The sequence below is a fragment of the Fukomys damarensis genome, unplaced genomic scaffold, assembly GCF_012274545.1.
Source record: "Fukomys damarensis isolate Sample0158 unplaced genomic scaffold, DMR_v1.0_HiC HiC_scaffold_9, whole genome shotgun sequence".
In the NCBI taxonomy this organism is placed as follows: domain Eukaryota; kingdom Metazoa; phylum Chordata; class Mammalia; order Rodentia; family Bathyergidae; genus Fukomys; species Fukomys damarensis.
Genome location: NW_022900921.1, coordinates 15,731,899 through 15,748,336, shown reverse-complemented (window position 1 = coordinate 15,748,336; position 16,438 = coordinate 15,731,899). Strand labels below are relative to the sequence as shown.

The window sequence follows — 16,438 nt, the reverse complement described above, 5'->3', positions numbered from 1 at the left end:
TTTTTTTTTTTTTTTTTTTTTTTTGGTACCAAGCTCAGGTTCTCGCACTTGCCAGGCAGGCATGGTACTACTGAGCTACAACCCTGGCCCTACATTTGGATTCTTGTAACTATTGGAATAACCCTTTTTAGGAGCTTTCTGGAAGTTCTACGAGTGCTCTGTATGCTGTTCCAATGGACCCTCCACGTGGAAGGCATGATGACTTTCCTGCATCAAGTCCAATACCCCTTTATCCTGTACTCTCCCCACTTTGTCCAACCTAAATTATTAAAAAAGGGGAAATTATGGGGAAATGCTAGCCAAAGGAGTAACTGAACCTGAGTGTGCTAAAGAGCAGCTTGGGGAACAACAGTTCCCATGCTTCTGGAATGCATGGTTAAGATTTTTAAATTTGCAGGACAAGTTCGCAGAATTAAGAGCAAGTTACTGTTAAAGACGTTTGCTTCGGCCAATGTATTCCCTCTGCCACAACAAGATTGCCTGAACTAGGTCGACATGTGTCACTTCAGAAACCATCTCACGTTGGCCCTATCACCTGCCAAAAACTCCCATACAATAAGTTGCAGCAAGCTTTTCTTCAACATCTTTGTTCTCATGTCCCTGAGATATGAACAAAAAACTGCAGAGGTCTCGGTTGCTGTTTCTGTGAGGCTCTCTCATGGCCAAGCATCAGCCCCTCTGGAGTTCTTGTTGATTGTAAATCTTGCCTGAAAAATCTTCATCCTCTGCACAGCCACAGCCTCACACTGCAACACTGAGACAAAATATCTGACATCTGGGACTCAAAGGGGGAGAGATTCCTTTGGCTGTTACCTACAAGGCAGAAACAGCACGATGGAAGGACGTGGCAGAGAAGAGCTGTTTACATCACGGTGCACAGAAGCAGAAAGAGTAGGACAGATGAACAAGCTTCAGATTATCCTCCCAGTGACCCAAATCCTCCGGTCAGGCTCCACTTCCGAACTACATTTATTCAGGTATGAACTCTTCAAGGGAATAATCCATTACCCAATCAACTTCCAAAACCCCCACTTCTGAACACAGGACACTCTGAAGGGACATCTTAGATCTGACTCATGAAATATACCAGCTATGCTTATCAGATACAGTAAATTAGAAGAAATACCACTTTCTAAACTGTCTTCTTTGCTTGTTTGTTTTTTTGGTACCAGGGATTGCAGGATTGAACTCAGGACCTTCCACTTGCAAGGCGAGCAGCGGAACCACTGAGTTAAATCCCTGGCCCTTAAACTGTCTTGTTTGTGATCTTGGCAAACAAGAAGTGTAGGCAACTCTGGTCTCAAATCTCTGGGCATCAGCTGTAGCCAAAGCAACCAGCTGGTCTTCCCTGTTGGTCTCAGGTCCCTCCTGTCCCAGGTGCCACCCATGGGAAGCCAGGCCACTCCTCCAAGCTTTCCCCACCTAGGTGCCACTTGTGGGGGACCTAGACCTACTATTTTGTTCTCCCTGACTTAGGACAAATGACAGGATGAACGACAAAGAGACACGGAGTCAGTTGAATGTGGGTGGGTGGAGGCGCTCTTGCTTGTAGAGGCTGAGGGGCTCAGCATTGGCTCATTTGGCTTTTATTCATCCAAACACACGTATAAGCAATCAAAGTAACACAAGACCCCTCTGCTTTCTATTATCCGTTAGTACATGGTCAGGTGAACAACTTAACCTCAGCTGTCTTTTCCATAGAACCAGCAATATGCAATCATCCCTGAGTGCAGCCTTTCTCCATTGTGACCAGAGGCCGATTAGGCCCCAAGGCTCCTCTGATGTCCCACAGAGGGGTGTGAAGAAGGCAGACACATAATTATATTTTAAGCTCATAAAATGAAAGTTGAAAAATTAATTGGATAGATGATTTATTGTAGTTTTCTTATACTAACTATAATAAACAAGCAGCTGACAGTCTCTAACAAAGTTAATAGAAGACTTTCTCTCAGATTTTGTGTTTCTAAGAATTAACAAGTTTATTAAAAATGCAGGCTTATAGGGGAAATTATGATTTAATTCAGAACTGGAATAGAGCTTAGGAATGTGTAAATTATTAAAAAACTCAATGACTTTGATGAAAGGTAATGAGATTACTGTGGAGTCAAGCTTGTCGTTTCTTATTTGAACTGGACAACTGGAGGATGGTGGGAAACAACATTATCATGAAATCAAAATAGAGTCAAGAACAAGCTTTCACCTTTTAATCTTTTTAAGCTTAGCAAAGTCCTCTATAATCAAGTTAGGGTGATATGATAGGATGCCCTGCAAGCTGAAAGTCAAAATGTTCAGAAGGCAAGGAAAAGAGTATCAAGGAGGTAGTTAACAATAGAAAATAAAATATCAGGGCTGGGAATTTAGCTCAGGGGCAGCACGTCTGCCTCACAAATGCAAGGTCCTGAGTACAAACCCTGGTAGCCAAAAAAAAAAAATCAGAAGACATTTTAGTGGAAAGTGCTGAATTTCATTTCACATATGGATAGGTACTTAAATACAACATTATAAAATATCCTTATAAACATAAATCAACAATATTTTCCTTTTTTCCAAATCTGAAAATGTCTTCATGTTTTAGAAAGTGGATTCCAGGAAGAGTGTAAAGCAGTACCAGAGGGCGTGGCACACAGATGCACTCAGTCATTCAAAGCACACAAGTAAGAATACGGCAATAGAAATACCCAAAAGACATGGCTTAGGTGTTCTAAAAACAGTATGGAATTCCTAACTAATCGGAGCTTTCTAGCAATTCCCAGACAGTTAATGTTTGAAAGTCACTGAAAGCTTTTTCCTTGATCAAAATCAAATTCAACATGGATAAAAATACTACACAGGCCCAACGTTAAAACAGACAGCAGGCTGCAAGTTCATTCTGGTATATTTCAACAAAGCTTAGAAAATAAAGATGTTAGCCTGACTGGTGGCGCACGCCTGTAATCCCACCACGGAGGAGGCTGAAGCAGGAGGATTGCTGTGAGTTCAGAGCCAGGCTGAACTACATAGCGAGACCTTATCTCACCAAGGAAAAACAAAAAAGAAAATAAAGTATGTTGAGGTAGCTTTGAACTAAGCTGAAGAGTCAGCTCCTCTGCGGAGTTTCTTTACACAGTAGTGTGGTAAGTTCACACTGCGCAAACTGCGTATGCCCCTTTACTGTCACACAGGGGAGATACGGATCTACAACGTGCACGTCACAGATTCTTCAGCAACATCAAGCATGCACTTCCTCCCAGGCAATCTACCGTTCTGCAGCAGAATGCAAGGGTGCCAAGGTTTTCACTGATGATCTGTAAGAAGTGCTTTGTTCTTTGAAGCCTTACTGGCACATGTCCAACATCAAAATTTTTCATGTAATATGAATGCTCCCTGTCATCAAGAACATCTTTCCCTGTATTTACCAAAGGTTTAAATGACGTGCACTTTTCCTTCCTCCATCCTCACTGCCTCCCCACCCTTCACCATGTACATGGTCTTCTCCTGTGTATTCTGTATAGCCCAAATAAAGGTCCATTCCGGTTATGGACTGTCTTTTCATCTTTTTCCACCTCATCAAATTCTACAACTTCCTGGATGGCCTCGGCAACATCACAGTCGAACATCAATGCCAGCACACTTTAGTCCAGGATTAGTGCCATCTTTCCAAAACATATATCAGCAATTAAAAGTGACAATAAAAAGTCAGTATTCCTACCACTTATACGTGTTCCAAAGTTGATCTTACAGATGTCATCACACTGTAGCACTGTTGTGCCACCCGCACTGGGAAGAGAGTGGGCAGCGCAGTTACGGAGAGAACACCCAGTGGGAAGGGCAAGCCTGCGTGTAAGCCACTCTGTTTTATAAGCTTGAGTGAAGTCTTCCAAACACTCAGATTTCTATCACCATCATCATTTCAGGCTGGATCCAGCTCATAATGTATACTCTAATTTGTTGACGTGCTTTCACAGCTTCTTGAAAATCATTCCAAATCTCTTCTTTAGCCTCGTCTAATGCTTTCTTTTCTACACTTGTAGTTCTCTAAGCAGCTGTTCACAGGTCTCGTGTGGGTGGGCACTTGCGTGACTGTCCTTTGGGGAACACACCGTTAGGATACAGGTCACATATCAGAACCTCAGGAGGGTCTGTTTGAACTTTTGATCTTCTCTACTATTTCTTCTTTCCTTCTCTTCCTCCTCCTCCACCATCACCGCCACCACCATCATCATCATCTCTATGGCTTTCAGTGCTTGTATTTCCACTGTTTCACTACCTCATCCACAGAGGCTTCTAATTCTTTTTTCTTTTTTCCTCATTGAGTTTACTGGTACATTTTAGGTATACAGTACAGTTAGGATCTTATACCTTTACATGACAGGTCTTGGTTCTCATTTTTTCCCCTTGTAGGAGCTTCTGATTCTTTATCAGATTCCTGCTACCTTGCAACAGCTCCTTTACTCTTTTTCTTCCATCTCTTTTTCTTGGCTGCTTCCTCAGCCATATAAGCAGCTTCCTCTCTGCTGTCTTCTGGGTCCATATCACCGTTCAGGGTGGTTCCTGAGGCTACTGCCTCCTCCACATGCACCACGATGCCTGAGAAAGCACGAGGGAGGCAGAGCTGTGAGGACAGCTCCTCCTTCACCGCCTCTGGGCCTTCTATTTTCTTAAAGACAGATGAAGCAACACTTACGTTCTGCAGCATTATTTCACATTTATTCTTTTATTTACTATTTTAACCAATTTGCATTTACTGTGCAATACAAACATTCCATGCCAAAAGAGAAAAATTTCCTTCTCTAAAACTTCAAATTAGAGAATACTTAAGGACCTAAGAGACATTTAGGTTAAAATATAAAGGTTTTATACAGAGAATAATTTATGGTACAGGGTGCAGGTAAGAGCAAAAAGTTCACACAAAATAAAAAGGAAGATGTAATCTGAATAGGCCATTAAGGACAGGAGGATCTAGTTCTGTTTGAGAATACGAAAGCCGGGAAAGACATTACATGCATCAATTTTGGTTAGGGGTTCTTTCATATCATAAGGAATCAATAAATTTTCACAGTTCATAAGAAGGCAAGTTGCTACCGTCATGAAAGCAAATCCAAACACAGGTGACAGTGCTACACATGTATTCCTTTTTTACTATCTCTCAGTGGGGTTCTCAGAGCAATATTTTCTTTACATTCATGTTGAAAAGCCTTTGAAGGATCAAAGCGTCTGACACCCAGAACTTTATTCAGTTCCTCCTGAAGTTTCGTCTCATTTTGTTTCTTTTTAGCAAGCTGTGATCGGAGTTTTGACACTTCCTAGATGAGAAAAATACGAATAATAAGTATTAAAGATCACTTTGGCGAAATGTGTTACCAACACTGCAGGGAAATTCTGAAGTTGCTTTATGTATCATACCTAATGGCAAAAAGTACTATTACATACACTTTGATACTAGGTGAGAGGAGATAAAGTCTTAAATCTTATCACTTCTCTACAGCTATTTTTCTTTTTTCCCCCCATTAAGTTTATTGGTACATTTAAAGCAAACAATACAAGCCACGTGGTGGCTCACACCTGTAATGCCAGCACTTGGGAGGCTGAGGCAGGAGGATTGCTGTGAGTTCGAGACCAGCCTGGGTTACATAGTGAGTTCCAGGTCATTCTCAACTACATAGTGAGATCCTGTCTCCAAAAAACCAAAATAAAAAACAAAAAACAAAACAAAACAAAAAAATAAAGCGAACAACACAGTTATATTTATCATTGAGATCTTGTTACAGCTAATTTTCTGATAAAAGTTTAATTGAAAACTAATTGTTGAGCTGGGTGTGGTGGTACATGCCAGTAATTTCCATACTCAGTCAGGCCAAGGCAGCAGGATCACCACAGAGTTTGAGGCCAGCCTGGACTACATAGTGAGTCAAGTTCAACCTGAATTAATAGTGAGACCCTGTCTCAAAAAACAAAAAAAACAGGGCTGGGGATTTAGCTCAGTGATTTGGCCACCTGCCTCGCAAGCACAAGGTCCCTAGTTCAGTCCCCACTACAAAACAAAAACAGTAAGAACAACAATAAAAATTGCTGAAATCAGCTTTTGGCATAGTAATATGAAGGCTCCATGGCTTGCTTCCCATTGAAACTAAAAAATGATAAAATGGAAACCAGGCAAGACCTCTGAAAATAATCCTAGGAGCAAAAGAGCAAATGAAGAGACATTTTGTGAGAAAATCAGTACAAATTTTAAAGGAAAGCTGCAAGCCTGTGGCATACACCAGAACTCCCCGCCCTCCCTACTTCTAGCAGACTCATGCCCGGCTTCTGCAGCCAAGAAGGTAGCCCTCCCTCCTCCGGCACCTTCCCAGGAGGAGCAGGGCATCAAAGCTCCTCTGTGGCTGAGGTTACATCCTAGGCAGCTGCTGCTGAGAGGAGGGACAGCCCTTTCTCCATTCAGTCCCATGTGTGGTAGAGGAGCTCTGCCCTGGGCAGTGTGCTGAAAATGCTGGGGCCACTGTCACCCTTGCTCTGGCTCAGGAGGCAGTGGTTTCATGCCACGAGAGGCAAGCCAAAAGAACCTCAGCTATTTTCCTCATCCTCTTTACTTCCAGTGAATTCTTTCCTTCTTTGAACTCAGCTCCACGGGCATAGGTGGCACTCAGAAAGAAGTTTGCCACTGTCCCTAACTCCAGCTCCAGCATCTTATTCTGAAGAGACTGTGTGAGGGAAAAGTAGGTCTTAAAACAGGTAGCTCTGAAGTTCCTCCCAAACCAACTGACTTCACCTACAATAGACTGTAGATATTGAAGCATAAGGGTACGCTAGACAACAGTGGTGGCTGTGACAAAAGGAATGTGGGAGGTGACTCAAAGAGTGAGCTAAAATGCAGGCTGGCTTGTTCACACGACAGAACTGGGGAACAGACAGCTGGAAGGAGCCTTCTCAGAGTCAAAACAAATGCCAAGAACTGATCCCAGATATGACTACTACATATGAGCAAGAATTTGACAGAATTAACGTGTAGAGCAATTACGTCCCCAAGGCACTGTTAAAAAATACAGCAGAGTCAGCAACCAATGAAATTAGCACCCAAGTGTCATACGCAAAAGGGAAGACAGATGTGCTAGTTAATAATTTTTTTTTTTTTTTTTGTACCAGGATCAAACTTGGGACCTTGCACTTATGAGGCAGGTGGCCGGTGGTTAACCTTGATCATCAAGTTGATTGGATAAAGACTCCTCCAGACCTCACTATATTGTGAAGGCAATGACCTCATCAATGGATTAATCTGCTGAGTTCATAGCTGAACAGGTTTTTAGGAGGTGGGGCCTGTTTGGAGGAAGTGGGCCACGGATGGCGGCCTGACCTTTGCTGCCTGACTCCTTCTCTGGCTCCTCCCTTGAGCTGTGCTCCCTGGCTGCAATGGGTTAAGCAGCTTTCCTCTCATGCTGCTTCCAGCCCAGAGTCAACCAACTACAAACCAAAACTTCACAAACTGTGAACCAAAATAAATCACTCCTCCTTAGGTTGCAGGTATCAGGTATTGTGTCTCAAAACAGAAAGGTAACTACTAAAACAGCCTTACCAAGCCTGATTTTGAGCATACCCCCAAACTGCACCTAAGGAGCAACATCAGAGGCACAGTACTATTGGGAAGATTGGGAAGAGGAGGTTTTATTCATTAGTGTTTCAGTCACTGGGGCAAATACCTGAGAAACTAAGCTTAAAAGAAAAAGATTTATTTTTAGTTCAAAGTTTCAGTCCCACAGTTAGTCTGTGCGCGCTCGCTCTCTCCCCCCCCACCCCAGGTTTGAGGTGAGGCAGAATTTTATGGCAGGAAGAATATGGTGGAATAGAAGGTTCACCTCATGGCAGCCAGGAAGCAAAGACAGAGGGATTGGGGTCTGAATCTCCCTTTCAAAGCCATATCCCCAGCGGCCTCACTTTCTTCTTTAGGACCCTGGTCTTAAAGTTTCCATCACCTAGTAGCATCATCAGCTAAGGGCTAACCATCGAAGACACGAACCTTCGGGGTGTATTTAAGATTCAAAACTTACAACAGGGATGGTAGAACAGACTTAATCAAGCTGATGTAATCAAACAGACTAGCAAATAACAGAAGTCCACAAAAAGAAAGCACCCAGAAGTGCTACAGCATACAGTGGTACCTCAGTTCACGAACACTTTTGTTTGCGAACAATTTGGTTTGCAAACAGAAGAGGTTGGCAAAATTTTATTTTTGTCTATGAACTCTACACTGGGTGACATCTTTCCCACGCAAACACGAATGTTACCATCTTTTCCAGAACTGTGGAACAAATTAAGCTTGTGAACCAAGGTAACACTGTATTATCTCAATCATAACATATATCAGGGAAAAACATATAAAGACATGATCAACATCATCAGCTATTGGGGAAATACTAGTAAAAAATCACAATAAAATACCACTCTACACCCACTACAATGGCTAAAATCAGAAAATAAGGGAATGCCAAATGCTGGTGAAGATACAGAAAAAGTGGAACTGCTAATTAAACACTTTGGATGGAATATGCAAGGGCACATTTTTGAAAATAGTTCCTAAAAACAATTTCACTAGCAGCAATTTCACTGCTATGTACGTATCGCAGAAAAATGTCTCTATGTAAGACCTGTACACAAATGTTCCTAGAGTAACATTCTTTGTAACAGCCATAAGGGAGAAACAATGCAAATATCTATGAACTATTGAGTAGATGAATAAAATGTTAATTTACACAGTGAATTATCATAAGACAAAAAAAAAGGAATGAAATACTCATACATGCTACAACATGGATGAACTTTGAAGACATTATCCTAATTTAAAGACAGTCAGAATATTACATATTATTTGATTCCACAAACATGAAATATTTAAAATAGGGATGTCTATAAAGATAGAAAGCAGATTTATAGTTGCTTAGAAGAGTAGGGTAGAATGAGATGACAGGAGAATGATAACACATGATTTCATTCTGAGGTGATGAAAATGTTCTAAAGTTCACCATGGTATTGCATGGTGGTACAAGACTATAATCCCACCACTTGGGGGCTGGGGATTTAGCTCAGTGGTGCCACTACCTGCCTCACAAGCACAAGGACAGGAGTTCCATCCCTGGTACCAGAAAAAGAAGACAAAACAAAAGAAAACAAAAATCCCAGCATCTGGGAGGCTAAGGCAGAAGGATCACAGCAAGTTCAAGGCCAGCCTACAGCCTGTATTACATAGTTCAAAGCCAGCCTGAGCTACATAGACCCTGTCTCAAAGCAAAACAAAACAAAGTTCACTATGGTGATAGTTACACACATCTGTGAATATACTAAAAATATCACAGAACTGTACACTTTCTACATTTTATTTTATTTATTTATTTATTTATTTTGGCTTTTTGAGACAGGGTCTCACTACGTAGTTGAGACTGACCTGGAACTCACTGTGTACTCCAGGCTGGTCTCTAACTCAAAGCAATGCTCCTGCCTCAGCCTCCTGAGTGCTGGGATTACAGGCATGCGCCACCATGCCTGGCTGAACTGTACACTTTAAATGTATGAATTGTATGGGATGGAATAACATCTCAATAAACTTGTTAAAAATTTAAGCACTATTTTGAGCACTGCCTGTGTTGTTATCAAGGAACTCACTATTTAGCAAAGAGAAATTGATGTGTAAAGCTTCACAAATTCTTCCAATTATAAGTTACATATTCATTTATTTAAATTTTTAAATTTACTTTTATTTTTTTGCGGGGGTATCGGGACCTTGAGCTTGTGACGCAGGTGGCAGAGCCACTGAGCTAAATCCCAAGCCCCTTTTTTAATTTCTTAAAAACAGGGTCTCACTATGTAGTCCAGGTTGGCCTTAAACTGGCCTCACCTTCCCAAGTGCTGGAATTATAGGCATGTACCACTGCCTACCCCAGTAATTTTCTGTACATTAAATTATAGTTACAAAACCTGACAACACTGAATACTCATCTAGTCAGAACTAAAACAAATCCTTTAATCTCAGATGGATTTTACTTTATAAACTATTATTTTTTGATAATGAAGACTTACTACATTTAAATACTATAAATACATAGAGTAATAAGCCTGTCACCTCAGTACCTAAAAAAAAAAAATTTTATTTTACAAACCGATTTGAGTTGGCTATTTTCATCTTTCAATTTCACAACGTGCTTAATTTTTTGCTTGAGATTTTGATGACCCAATAATTCAGCATATGAATCTCTTATTTTATTTAGCTGCTCCTGAGTTGCACCATGTTCATTCAACAAGGTCAGTTTCTCTGCTTCGAAAGCATCCAGTTGTTGCTGGAAAAGATGTTTGTTTTTATAAGGTTAAGAATCTAAAAACTGTTGTTTTACTAATTTCTTATAAAGCATTAAAAAAAAAAAAACAGCCTAAAAGTTTAAAACCAAATAAAACCAGAATATACTTACTTATTCTCAAGGTTCTCCACAGACTAAGTAAATCTTTCAAACTTTGCATTTTTAATTTTAAAGATCATTAAAACAGAAAAAGAAATAAGGAAAGAAAGCCAGGGAGCCAGCTTTATGTGTTTCAGCAAGAGCAGCATGATATACAGACAGCTAAATTAGGTAGAAGTATCATAGGCAATCAGAGTTAGGCCCTCCCGTCAGGGCAGAGAACACAACAAAACTGTGGGTGGAGGCAGCACAAAAGCCAGGCCTCCAGACAAAGATGAAATGCCTACACATCTTTGAGGGGTAAACAAAAGCTACAGTACCACCCTTTTGAGATCCATAAACCAACCACTATCTCATTAAGGGTGGGCCATCTTTTCCCACCCATCAAGACTAAGACTACTAAAGTAAGGACAAGACTAAAAGTATGAATTATCAATCAAGGTTAATGATGTCATCTATGTATACTTGCTACATGATTTGCTTCCTCATTGGATCAATAGTACCTAGGCAACTATACTGGTATAACTCTATTGGTTGATCATAGTTTTATCCCATCTTGTACCTACCTCTTGACTTTGCTCTATAAAATCTCCCCTATAAGCAGAGTCTATGATAACCTTTCCAGGTCCCCTTCTGTCTCTCAGGAGCTGTCTCTCCCTCCATAAAATTTCCTACTCGTAACCTCTGACGTTCATCAGAATTCATTCTTCCATTTTGGGGAAAATGAACTTGATGCATGGAACATCCAGTAGGTTTGGGAGTCACATCTATTTCCCCTACATCAATAACATTTTGAATAAGTACAGCTACTCAATTTAAGTGCCCAAATTAGTATTTCTTTTTTTCCTTTAACAAGATCATTAATTTGAGAATTACTATAATAGATCATAACAAGATGCATATCATCTTGTAAGAAATCAATTATCAGAAGTTCCTGTTAGGAGAGCCTTTTGAAATGCTAAATTTAAATTCTTTTTTGAAAGCTTTTTTAATCTGCAAAGGCTATACTACAAATTTATGCGACTGTATTTATAAAGTATATGTCAATAGAGCCGGAAAAGGTTATGTATAAAATTTATAAGCCTTTCATGGGAAGTTAAATTAGAATTATAAATACAAAGTAATCCTGCAGGAAAAAAAAAAAAAAATCCCTGACTGTAATAGGTAACAAAATGAATTCCTAAAATAAACACAAGTTTAATTTTAAGTGACAAACCTGAAAAGGTTTGGTTTTATTATATAGTTCTTCATAAAGGAGACGCCATTTATTGACTTCTTCAGTTAATTCTGCTGTCATATTTTCTTTCTCAGATTTTCTGTATGGAAAAAGTCAATAGAAAAACAATTAGAAAATGATTTTTTTCTTAGTTTTTTTTAGAAAATTAAGGTTCCAAATCTATCTTACCTTGTTTCTTCTTCTTTTGGCCTTCTAAAGTCTTCATCTTGTTGTTTCAGTTGGTTCTGCAAATCAGTTATTTTTTTAAGAGAAGAAACTGTGATTTCTTTAATTTCTGCTTCTTTTAATACTGACTTGTTCTGCAGATCTTGTAGAATCCTTAGGTTTGAGATAAAAAAATCAATTGAATATTTTATAGCTATTCTAATTATTTTTTTCTGTTTTATTTAACAATAAAGCAAATCACCTCAAGGACTTATTTAAGAACTATAATTTTTAAAATGAGTAAATTCACAAATTTGCAATTTAAGAGGGCCAAAAGCAAGAGCAAGCCATGGGATGACTCCTTAATCACTTATTAGCTGGCTTTCAACATTAAACTGTCTTAATGTTGCTAAGGCTGCAGATGTGGGCAGCTTTTATTAGTTCACATACCTCTCATATTCTTGATTTCTGTTCTCAGTTTTCAATATGTGATGTCGAACATCCTCTGTGTTTTTTTCAGCTTTGGCTACTTTTTCCTGTAGTGATGCATTCTCCATCTTAAGATCGTCTATCTCACTAGTTTTTAATGCTTTATAGCTTATTAAGAAGAAAAAAAAAGGCCTTTTTTTTAAACTGTTATAAATAAAGGACACATAGCTGATCAGTTTACATTTTACACTTTTTGGGAAAACAAATATATTTATGCACACACAGGTAGTGCATAGTGTAGTTGATGTTCTACAGTAAGTACTAATGAATTTACATGGCATTTTTGTGCACTTAGAGGAAAAAAAAATCAAGTATTAAGTGCGAGTATGCAAGAGGTGAAGAAAAAAAATCAACCACCAAACACGAGTACTACTGTACAACAAAAGAGATACACAATCTGCAGTCTCTTAATCTACTGTCACAGTTTATGATCCTAAAGGGAAGATGGGAAATGCCTGTTACTCATAAAATTGAATAACCATACAATTAAATTTGTAGTAAGTGTATGAAAGAAAGTAAAAAGAACTTTAAGCTAAGAGAATAGCAGTGGTGGTGAACATATCACGGCACCTGTGTTCTTTTTCTTTTAAGACAAAAGATGTTAATGTATAAGCTGCTTTTCTAAACTAAAACCTTAGTAGCCAGGTTTAATTGCAGTGTTGGCACTTTGGGATAAGTGGGCACTCATCTCTACAAAGGTTTGCCATCACTGAAACAGAAGACTCTACACGTTGGTTAGTGATGGAAAAAAGGCCCTTTTGAGAAAATGATCACCCTGAGTGGTGATGGGTAAAGAGCCAGGCAGTTAGCAGAAAGTAGTTCAGAGGATAAAGATAACAGGCTTGTCAAAACAAAGCCCACTAAGAGGTGAGACTAGAGCCTAACGAGCAAGACAGGCAGGAGAAGCTGGAGGCACAGGGCAGATCATCACAGCAGGGCACAGTGGGCACCCGGTAAAGGAGAGCCATTAAAAGTCTCTTAAGTATGTGGATTACTCCAGAGACAGATTGTGGAAGTGAATGGAATAGAAAATTAGAAGATCAGTAGGAAGATAATTATCAGCCCCGTAGGCAATAAAAAAGGCTCAAATAAAGAGCCCGCAATAAAAAGAAAGATGTGAGAGCTTTTTTCTATGCAGAACAGAAAAATATTGCAGGCAGTAGAGAAAATGATCAAAGACACGTGTACTGTCTGATGTTGTGAAATAGCCAATCTCCACAATCCTGTATATGGTTCAAAGTAATTTTTTCTATGAACGATCCCTTTATAAATAAATCAAAATGTTTAAAATCTGAATGGATGGAACTTAAAACTACTCTGTCGAAATGTCAACCTGGTCAGGAAAAAAAAAGATGTAAAATTTTTTATTTCCAGTCTGTATATGAAAAAATAGGTCATCAAAAGGAAAAAAATAACTTTAACTAGTGGTAAACAAAAAAATAGGTAACTAAATATGTTAATCCATTTTTTTAACATAAGCCTCACTTTCATTTTAAAGGTTTCCATAGAATTTAGTTATTTTATCTTTCAGCCATATGCTAGTTTTTTTTTCTTCTCTTGCCAACATGTGTAAAAAGGGAAGCCAATTACAAGTGCAAATAATGTGGTATTCTTTTGTAACTCAAGTCTTGAAATGTTCTGTAGTGTTAAGCAAAGTCTCCTCTTGCTTGATACTAAATAAACTTTTGAAAGAAAAAAAATTATGCAATGAGAAGCTGGGAAGACAAAATGTCACTGACTATGACAAAATGACAATAAACAATAAAAAATAAGTTATTTTTCTCACAGTTCAAAATTAGGTTACAACAAGGTATCTACTTTAAGATAATGAGAAAGTAGTGGGTTACACTACAATTTAGCAGAAAACAAAGGTCTATTTTAGAAAAATAAATGTTAATGCTGTTAGCACACAGATAGTGAGTGAAATTAAACAACGGAAAAAAATATTCAGCTAGAGGTTTAGCTCAGTGGTTCCACTGCTTGCCTTGCAAGAGCAAGGACCTTAGTTCAATCCTGGTACCAAAAAACAAACAAACAAACAAACAAACAAAACTGGAAGCACTATTTTTTAAACCAGTGAAAATGGAAATTCCTTTAGAGGATTGAGACAGGCTGAGACAATAATTATAAGTGAAATATAAGCAAATGTGAATTATGTTTCTGCCGTAATATATCATATATAGGAAAAGAGCAACAGGGAAAGAAGGTACTATTAATGAACAGGTGGCAGGAATTGGTTAATTCCATAGGGTAAAAGCAGAAACTGATTTAATCACTATATATAAATTAGTTTTAGATGGAAAAAAATGAAATGTGAAACTTTCACAAGAAAGAGTTGAATTTCTTTATGTTGTTAGGATAGAAATTAATTCTTATAGGAGTTGAACATGTACTGTATACATTTAATCACAATAAAATAAAGAATTTCCACTCATGAGAAGAAACCATAAAGAAAATAAAAAGGCAAGCCACACCATGAGAGAAGACAGTGACAATCCATAACACCGGTCAATTAACCATAACATAAAATCATTTTGGTACCCTGTCAAAATTAAAAAGATTTATGCTTTGGTGAGAGAGTGATTAGAGAGAGAAAGCATTCAAAAATCCAAAGTCAGAACTGACACATACATTGTGGTATATTCACACAATGAAATATTCATAGTAACAACCACGAGCAAAAACAAACAGTCTTGGCCAACAATGTAGTTCGATCTTACAAAAATACAACATGCAGAGTGAAAAGGGAAGGCCCAGGAAATCTCATGATGACATTTTCTGGTGATACTTAGAAAGAAGCAAAATCAGGTAATGTAATATTTACATGGATGCTACACTTCATAAGAAAAATGTGAGGAAATAATATATGGAGGCTTCAAAACAGTGCAATCTCTTCAGGGACAGTAATGAGAACTTCTTCCCCATATGATCTAAAGTAAATAAAAATACTGACATTATTATCTAGTGTGAGATGCAGAAGTATGGTATCTTTTGCAATTAAACTTTATTTTTTTTAAAAGAAAGTAACAAATAAATGGGAAAGGAGCTGAGAAAGTACATACAGAATTGAATTTTGTGTTATGAATGGTTTGGGGAATGAATAAAGCTAGAACAGCTGCAGAAGAAGGTGAAAGAAAAGATTTTCTTTAATTTATGCATTTTAAAGATGACTGCACAGTAACATGCATTTACACTGACTGGGAAAGTTCCAGAGAAACTGTGAAAATCATAAGTGACAAGGAACAAAGAACAGAATGAGGTCAATGAAATTTAAAAGACAAATAAATTGTCTGCTTGGTAGAAAATATAAACATGGGGTTTATAAGTTTGGTGATGAGATCAAAACCTTTCAATTGTTTAAGCAAAATCATGACATCAGGAAAAGAACTGCCAAAAGCCTGTGAATATCTAAAATTTGAACTGGAGGCAGGAAAAGGAAATGGCTATATAAAAATGGTAAGATATTTCTGTAGGAAAATGCTTTTCCTGGCTTAACATTACATTTGATGGTGGATGCTCTCAAGAAAAATACCTTTCAAATTCGGCAGTAACATCTCCAAGGTTTTGCACTGTACTCTTATACTTCTCCTGCAAAATCAGGGTAGCCTGAATGTGAGCAGTATGACTCTTCTCCAGTTCAGCTTCCTTGCTAAAAAACAAAACAAAACAAAACCCACACAATCCAAATTAGAAGGCAAATAACTACAAATTATTACACTAACTAAGCCAATACACAGAGATATGCATCTCTGCATTAACTGTGCCATGGTCTAGAACCAAGTTTATACCCTAACTCTCACAGCAGGAGGGATCAAATTCTGGCCCTTGCGCTTGTGAGGCAGGCAAGTAGAACCACTGAGCCAAATCCCTGGCCACCTGTTTATCTTTTAATGTAGTCATTTATTTATTTGCTTTATTATTTCTACTCTTATTGTCCTTTTTATTTTCATCCAAGTTTACTAATTACTAAATTTATCTCTTTATATTATATGCCTCTGTGTAAATTTTAAAATTTGGGGGAAAACTGGGCATGGCAGTACACATTTATAAGCCCAGAACTCTGGGACGCTGAGGCAGGACAATCCCAAATTCTGGCCACACCCAGGCAATTTACCAACCTTATGATACCGTGCTTCAAATTTGAAAACTAAAA

At 38.4% G+C, this 16,438-nt stretch overlaps 1 protein-coding gene and 1 pseudogene across 1 annotated transcript in view; both read right to left on the bottom strand.

Moving 5' to 3' along the window:
• Positions 1-3,076: 3,076 nt before the first annotated feature.
• On the bottom strand, positions 3,077-4,675 carry LOC104861002 (annotated as a pseudogene).
• A 171-nt stretch (positions 4,676-4,846) lies between these two features.
• The window catches only part of Hmmr (hyaluronan mediated motility receptor), a 29,134-nt gene continuing 17,542 nt past the window's right edge, over positions 4,847-16,438 (bottom strand). Inside the window, exons 12-17 of the mRNA XM_010622238.3 lie at positions 15,818-15,934; positions 12,247-12,393; positions 11,821-11,970; positions 11,632-11,731; positions 10,122-10,298; positions 4,847-5,282 (exon numbers count right to left, since the gene is read on the bottom strand). Coding sequence (XP_010620540.1) covers positions 5,097-5,282; positions 10,122-10,298; positions 11,632-11,731; positions 11,821-11,970; positions 12,247-12,393; positions 15,818-15,934 — 877 coding nt within the window. The 3' untranslated portion in view covers positions 4,847-5,096. The remainder of the gene's footprint in view (positions 5,283-10,121; positions 10,299-11,631; positions 11,732-11,820; positions 11,971-12,246; positions 12,394-15,817; positions 15,935-16,438) is intronic.